Below are 8,692 nucleotides of genomic sequence, written 5' to 3' on the forward strand. Positions count from 1 at the left end.
CACAATTTGTTGGCAGTTTGTGCAGCCTTCTGGTCACTCGACGCTTGGCTTTGTCCACCGGAGGATGCAGTATGAACTGCCGGCTGAAATAGCTCGCGCATCGCTCCGGGTCCGACGAAGCATGGTCGCCGAAGGAAATTTCGACTCTGTCGTCGTGCTTCGTCGGATTAGACAATGACCTCACGGTTGACCAAAGCTTGCTCACACCAGAGGTGAAGTTGCAAGTCTTCAGATGCTCCTCCCACTTCTTCCGCTTATGTACGTTTACAAGTTGCCGAATCTCCGCGTTGAGATCCCTGATACGGGGATCTCCGGGATCGGCCTGACGAAGGCTATCACGCTCATTTGCTAAAACAGCCGCTTCGGCAGGGAAGTTTGGACGTGGGTCCGATATGCACCCTGCCGGTATGAAGCGGGCTGCAGCAGCAGTGATAGCCCTGCGGAACTTACGTTCACCGAGGTGGACGTCGGTTGGTGTGGGGAGCGATGTGAAGGTGTTTTCAGTAAACTCCGCGTAACCTTTCCAGTCAGCTTTAGAAAAGTTGACATAGGTCCGGTGTTTGGCGGAGGCAAAGTCGGTTGGTTTATCAATCGAGATGACTATGGGTAGATGGTCTGATGCTAGAGTCAGCATAGGTCGCCACGTTATGCTGTTTATCAGACCAGCGCTGACTATTGTGATGTCTGGCGAGCTACTGCAGTTACCCATAATCCTGGTGGGTGCGTCGTCGTTCATTGTGCAGAATGTCGAATCGTCTATCTGCTCAGCCAAGTCTGTTCCCCTACGATCGTTTGACAGGCTTGAGTGCCAAAGATCGTGGTGCGCATTAAAGTCACCTACTACCATACGGTTTTCACCTCTGAGGAGCGCACCTATATCAGGGTGATATCCTGCCGGGCAGCAGGTGACAGGGGGTATGTATATATTAAATATTTCGAGCTCGACATCGCCTGTCCGGATAGCGATGCCCTGACATTCTAGGGTGGTATCCCTGCGGTCGATGTCTGCTTCGATAAGACGATACTGCACGGTGTGGTGCGTGATGAACGCTAAGCCACCACCATTATCTCGCACGCGATCTCGACGGTGCACGTTGTACCCGGCACAATTCAACAAAGTTGAATTGCTGTGCAACTTCGTCTCTTGGACCGCAGCTATTAATATACCATGCCGACACATAAAGGCGGTTATCTCCTCAATCTTGCTCTGTAGCCCGTTACAGTTGAATTGGAGGAGCTTCATGTGGTTCGGGAGACGTGTTGTGATGTGGGGTGTGAGTGAGGTGTATGTTCTTGCCGCCGTTGGCTGTGTGTGCTGCTGGGGTGATTGCCTCCCTGTGGTGGTAGTGGGGGGCGTCGCAATTGATGTCAGCGACCGAGCAGCGCAACACGGGCCCTCGAAGTTCCCCGTCCAATCTCGCGTGGTGCGCAGACCTGAACATGCCCTAAAGTGGCACCAGCCAAGGCAGGTGTTGCACTTGACTGATGTCACATTACGGAATATTCTGGTCTGACATACCGTGCAGATTGTAGGGGGAACCAAGAGTTGTTGGCGGCGGCGTGTGGGTGGTGGTGCGGTTGTGTGTGTTATGTGGTCTGTGGTGGCTGTGGTATGTTGTTGTGTTGTGGCGACTGTGTGTGGTTGCTGTGTGAGTGTGTGGGGCTGCACGGGCGGACTAAGGGTTGCCGTGGAGGCTGCTCTATTTGAGCAACAGGGGGCCACGTACGACGTGGTCCACTGTCTGTGAGTCCGTAGTCCCGAGCAGACCCTGAGGTGACTCCACCCCTCGCAGGCATTACACTTGACTGAGGTGGAGTTGTGGTGTAAACGTCTTCGGCATACACAGCAGGTGTATATTTCTGGCCCAGGGTTTGACTCGATGCCAGCCCTGAGTAGGAGAATGCGTAGTGAATGTTGCCCTATGGACGGACAACTTCTGAGATACTTCGCCGACCTAAACGGGGTTAGATCGCCGAAACAACAGCCCTTGGTCGGGTAAAACCCGAGTCATTCCGGTACGTAGAACCGGCTGTCGTGGGAATGAAAAGTGAATAAATGATTTGGTTTGCATAAAATAATAACCGGAAACGTTTTAGTAGTGTTTTAAAAGTGGAAACTGGTGATTTAGTGCATTTTTGACGTGGTAATTGCTCATAGAAAACAACGAAATTTAACAACAGTTTTTTGTTCATAACTTTTAAATGGCTAATAATATTACCCCCCTCCGGATTGTTATTAGGGGGGGCCGAAACGCGTCGTTTGGTACCCCTCCCGACTTTTTGCACCTTTTTTAGGGGTTGTTACCCCACCCTAGAGAATTACCCAAATTTTAATCTATTGTATATTTTTTACTTTTATGACGTTGAGAACTATTCCCAATTAAAAAGAAAATTGCGCGCCAAAACTTAAGCGTCAGAAAGTGTCAAAAGGTTTAAGTTGCAAGTTTTTACTAGTTTTGCGTTCAATAACTTTTTCTGAAAATTTTCTCTTGCTCTCAATTTTACTCTCAATTTTTCTTTTACGCTCTCGCTGCAAGTACTTACTGGAAAAATTATTGAATGGACCTAATATTTCAGTCCTTTTTACATTCAGTACATTTTCAATGAAGTCTTAAAAAAGACGCCTACTTTTTTCTGACGTTTTATGCTGCACAGTTTTTGGAGCTTTTGCGAGCGTACCTGCTGCAATAGATCGGCTCTACCTGATTTGGCTTTTAATGTGCAATAGCATCAGTACAGCAAGCCTCGTAACCTCAAGTGTTTACACAACCAGCCTTTGAACAAGGGATCCTTAGTCCAAGAATTCAAAAAAAAACCTTTGGAGGGAGCAGCTGCAGCAAAACACAAAGATTGTAAAGATTTTTTAAGAAAATAATTTAAAATCAGTTCTACTTATAAGATTTAGTAACAAAGAAAAATTACTGGGAACTTAAAAAACGTCATTTTTTACACAAAAAACGTCCAAACGTCAACAGGATACAAAAAACGTCCAAATGACGTTAAGACGTCAACCTGGCAACGCTGTCTACAAGTGTGTGTAAAAGGTTTTTGATTCGATTCACGCGGTTGGGCACAGCATCCCAAAATCGTTGTACAAATTCATAGAGAACCCTCGATGATTTCACTTGAAATATTACCACATTCTAATTTCACTTGCCCAGAAAGCTCTTCCATGCTTTTGCAAGTACAAAATTTGGCAACACTGGTAGCGAGCTTAACATATATTTTGTACATCCTCATTAAACTGGTGGAACAAAATTCGGTATTTATATTTACCTTTGTCGGCCTCTATGTCATTATAAAATGTGCCTGAACTTCTTACGAGCTTGCCGAACTCCTTCCCTGGATGCTTGCTGTAAATCCAAGAGCTCTCCCATTTATCTAAAATATATTTTGTTAACTCTTAACATACATACATAAATGTATATCTATACAATAAATAAATTACCATCTTTAAAATTTTCTTCCAAATAGGTTTCAGCTCTTACTATTCCAAAGGAAATTAATAAAACAGGCAATATTTTTATAAACGAGAACATTCCAATTTCCATTAACCAAACACTTGAGTACTTCGCTATGTGGAAAAAATTACTAAATACCCAAAAATGTTAAATACTGGCAATGTGACACTTATCTATTTATCCTTTTTCTTTTGCAGCTCCTATCTTTGCTAAACAGAGATGCCAGCTACAGCTTGCGATAAACAGATGGTCGGCTAGCATTGGTCACATTTCCACCAATAAAAGCACTACAACTAGAAACACGAATTTCGAAACGATACAATATACTTAATCGATGATTTTGCAATCCGATGCGCTATTGAACTGCTGTTTAAAGGCCCCCGCACACTACAGACTTTATCAGCCTACGATTTATTCGGACTCTCTTGAAATACAAGTATGATAGAAAAGAAGATTGCGCCCTCAACGTTCCGCTATCTTTTTTGGTTTAACTTTGACGGCCAGCTTCTTTGATGTATTAATTAATTATTAAGAAAGAAAATTTGGCATACCTAAAGAATTCGGACCATTGAGCTAGAGAAAAAAGAAAACGTGGACGTGGTGCACCCCTTTCTGCTGAGTTTAATGGTAAACTTTTTTTTTTTGAGGCTAGGGGGCTAACCTTGAATTTCCAACATTTCCAAAAGCTTATATTTTGAAACCTATTGAACCGATTTTCAAAGTATGGACACAGTATGTATATAATGCAAACATTGTTGCTGACATATGCACATAGCTTAATAAAATCATACATTTTTATATGTCTTTAATAATTTAACTACATTGTAATACAACTCTGTTTAAGTATACAGAATTTCTTAAATATGTAATGGCTTCTTCCGGCTTTACTCTTGACGAAGAGCCGACAAGAAAACACGAATAAATATTAAAACTCGAACTCACTGATTCTCTTGTATACTTTGTCACTTTATGGAAATAAAGAGTTTCTTAGTATATTCGTGTACGTTTTTACCACGTTGCAATTGCCGCCGCAACATTTCTTTTAATATTTATTCACCGAACTGCTGTGAATAACCGCCATCTTGAACTTACGCTATAATTTGAGAAGCAAAAATTTTGATAACGCCGCTTCAAATTCAAACATGCCGAACAATGACGAATCATCCAGTGAAGGTGAAGGAGAACACACAATGGTCGTTAACGACCCAGCCATTGCAGACCTTCAACATCAAATTTGTAAGTTGCAACTTTCTTTAGAAGCCTCAGAAAAAGAGAGGTTATGTCTGAAGAAGACACTCGCATCGACAACTGCCGCCGCCGATGCAACAATAGCTGAGTCACTTGCCGACTCTGGCCACGTTAGCGCTACTGCACCTGTTACATCGATGTATGCCAATACATCCATTGCCGCCGATATACCAGTCTATTCCACGTCACAAACAAGTTTTGCCAATACTTGTTTTTATAATGCTCCAAATCGTAATATTACTTCTGCCGACATATTTTCAGCCCGCTCCTATGCCAACACAGGTTTTTCTAATGTGGCAAATGCAAACCACCAGCCGCCTATCAACGTGCAACCTAATGCGCCTCAATTCAACCGCCTCATTGGAAATTATTCTACAATTTACTCGCCTAATGCCATATCTACTGATATCAACACTAATGCAAACCATCAGCCGCCTATCAACGTGCAACCTAATGCGCCTCAATTCAACCGCCTCATTGGAAATTATTCTACAATTTACTCGCCTAATGCCATACCTGCTGATACCAATACTAATGCTGCCGCAGCCGCCTTGTTTAATGCCCCACATTCGTCGCCGACACCAAATAACAATTCGCAAATGTACACACAACCATATAACCAGCCTTTCGTACGAAAAATTCAAGATTTGCCACAGTTTTCAGGCTCACCAGAAGAGTGGCCAATGTTTATTGTTGCTTACAAAGAAACCACTAATTTATTTTCATACACTAATGTTGAGAATTTACTCCGCTTGCAGAAAGCTCTTAAGGGAGACGCCCGTGCTAAAGTGGAATCGTTGTTGATACATCCCTTAAGTGTGAATGCTGTCATCTCATCGTTGGAGTTTCATTTCGGACGGCCCGAAGTACTCATTCGAAGTCAACTCGCAAAGCCAGATCATTTCCAACGATCACAAGTGGGAAATACTCGAAATCGCCAACTTCAGTTCCATGGTAACAAATTTAGTCGCGTTTTTGGAGAACGTTGGAGCCGCACCTCACCTTGCTAACCCAACACTGCTTGATGAACTGGTGAGTAAACTCCCACTTTATAAACGAGAAGAATGGGCACGCCACATTTTTGCCATAAATAAGCCCTATCCATCAATTCGTGTATTCAGTACGTGGTTGCAGCAAATTTCTATGTATATTGTAATGGCCGCTGAAGTAAATCAATCACCTGCTAATCCCGAACAGCTGACACTAAAATGTAATAGATCTTCGAAAACAGTGCTGGCCATATCTGAAGAAAAGTTAAAGTGTATAGTTTGCAAATGCCCGTATGATACTATGTTTTTGTCCTGTACTTTTCATTTGAAATACAAACAAAAAAACTGACGAAAGTCAAATTACAAAAACTATTCGGCAATGTGTTAGAGAAAGACAAATTCTGTGTGAGGAACAGCTGAGTTTTGACGTTTCATTACCGAAATTCGAATAAACGAAATTAAAATTGATGTAAAACAGTTTTGTAACAATAAAAATGAAATTAAAGTGGCAGACAACTACGTATTCCATTTAATTGACAAAGTCCACGGTGCAGAATATATATGGAATCATATGCTCCCATCATATAAGCACAAATATAGAAAGCAGCAGTTTTGGCTCGCTTTGGTGGATGAAATGAACTCAACGTTCACAGCAAATGTACCATTTCAATACGGTAAGTTTTTAGCAAGTTCACATGTAAAAACTAAAAGATATATTATATGTTTGTATAATACATATATGTATTTAAAGATGAAGTTACGCACAAGTGGTGCAACATCAAGTCATAATTCAGTTCAGAGAAGCAGAGGATGGACAAGGCAAAGAGAAGCGGTGCCGGCGGAGACGAAAATGTACAGACCAGCTGGAAGTTCTATGAAGCTTTGAAATTCCTACAACATGTGAATGAGCATACACCATCAGTGAATAATTTTAATAAGTGGAGTTTGCAGGTACGACTTTTATTGTGTGAAACCGGGCAAGGCGTCGATTCGCGTGCTACGTGAAATTTGCTTAATATTTTCATTCTCTTGTAGAACCTGGACCCTGATCCCAATCCATCGCGTAAGCTTGGGGAGCAACCGCAGCCTGCAGAATGTTTCGATCCAGGCTTTGACTCAGAGTCATCCTTTTCACTCATCGAAGACAACACAGAGTTCATTACAATTACCCCTCTTGCAATTACAAGTAACAGCAGTATCCAGTCGCTCCAAGATACTAAAAACATCTCTACAGAAGACACTAATAGTGATGCAACACCAATTAAAATCATATCGGATGAGATTGTAACTCCACCTCTGGTTACTTCGCAAAACTGTGGTCGGTTTGATGACAATAACAACAATAGCACTAGAAAGTTGGTCCATGCAACAAGAAAACGAAGAACAAAAATTAATAATGATTTGGATGAAAACGCCTCTGCTTTAATCGAAGCATCACAAAATTTAACAAATGCCTTTCATGTTGCATCAAAAACAAATAACACTGACGAAAAGGCAAACAGTTTTGGGATATACATGGGTGAAGAAATTGTAAAACTGGACCCCGACTTGCAACTCAAAGCGAAGAAACAAATGCATGACATTTTGATGGATCTGCAAAGTGAACAATTGAAACGGAATGGGCTTATGTAACACAATGACTATTTATATGTATGTATGTACACTCATAGACAAAAATAGGAGTGTCCCTTTTTGTCATGTTTTGACCATTTTCCGTAGGTTATTGAATTTTAATAACTTATTTATAAAACTTTAGTTAACTCTACAACCAAACACATATCACAAGAAGCTTTAAACTTTAAACAAAATTCAAGAAAATGCATAAAATTACATAACAATTTCGAACTTCCTTTTAAGTATTTCAAAAACAAAATGGGTTGTTGCGGCGCCCTCAGCTTAAAAAAAACAATACCCAAAATTAGCGGTGATCTTAAGCCACTTGAAATTTGCCATTTATTACATAAAAATTACAAATCTACACAGACATGCAATTTTCTTTTTAATATTTAAAAGAAAAAAATCGAAATTTTGATTAGTTTTCCTGAATTTCGTTTAAAGTTTAAAAGTTTTATTGATATGGTTTTGTTTGTAGAGTTAACTATACATCCCGTGTCATAATTATAAACGCACCACATATTGCCAAGTTTAAAGATTTTTAATTAATGGGGTGTATTTTTATAAGTAAATTATTAAAGTTCAATAAATAAAAGGAAAATAGTCAAACTTTACGAAAGGAGGCAGAGTTATTATTTTACCGAGTGAATATGTATTTTGATTATTCTTACCACTTTTTGCCCTATTTTTTATTACTTTCATTAAAATATTTGGTTGCTCTAATTGAATCAAAAATGTAACAGTGTTTGTACTACTCACGGTGCACCGCTAAGTAGGCAGGTATTAGCTAGTAGGTATGTACATAAATTGAAGACATTGTACTCATTTATTTAATCACCAAATAAACCAATTGTTGCTTCTACTAGTATGGAAAATTTCCAACACGAAAAGTTTTGGTTTATTTAAACAATGAAACGATATTTTAATTTACCGCAGAAAAATAGTTTTCGAAAGTTTTTCTTATTTCTTCAGCGGTCCTTTTTGACGCATTTCTTTCAGAAGCGGTTGTTGTATAGTTGTTATCTATTATTGCATCTATTTCACTTTCGGAAATGGCGTCAAACGTAATTTTCTTTTTCACATTTTCTGTTCTTAAAAAGTTGTGCACACATACGCAAGTTAATCTAATCTGAATGGCTGCAGCTGGAGCGCGATGGATGGGTGAAAATAAAACTCGAAAACGGTTCGCAAGAATGCCAAAGCATTTTCAACAACGCGCCTGTAAGTATGTTGTTGTATTTAAGTTCGCTTGGTGATAGTCTTAGATGAGAGTAAGGTTTCATTAAGTAGTCTTTTAGAGCAAAGGCATCATCGGCTAAAAGCACAAAAGGCGAGGGAGTTGACATGAAAGGGAGCGTGCATGGGGCTGGTATATGTACT

General features: G+C 40.4%; 1 protein-coding gene across 1 annotated transcript; it reads left to right on the forward strand.

The window, feature by feature from the left end:
• The first annotated feature begins 5,707 nt into the window (after positions 1–5,707).
• Positions 5,708–7,480, forward strand: LOC118748522. Its single transcript, XM_036483036.1, has 3 exons — positions 5,708–6,372; positions 6,450–6,649; positions 6,734–7,480. The coding sequence occupies exons 2-3, from the start codon at positions 6,509–6,511 to the stop codon at positions 7,328–7,330; spliced, it is 738 nt and encodes a 245-aa protein (XP_036338929.1). The 5' UTR covers positions 5,708–6,372; positions 6,450–6,508; the 3' UTR covers positions 7,331–7,480.
• Positions 7,481–8,692: the final 1,212 nt, after the last annotated feature.

Source organism: Rhagoletis pomonella, unplaced genomic scaffold (genome assembly GCF_013731165.1).
Source record: "Rhagoletis pomonella isolate Grant_MI unplaced genomic scaffold, Rhpom_1.0 Rhpom_scaffold_00001, whole genome shotgun sequence".
Classification (NCBI taxonomy): Eukaryota; Metazoa; Arthropoda; class Insecta; order Diptera; family Tephritidae; genus Rhagoletis; species Rhagoletis pomonella.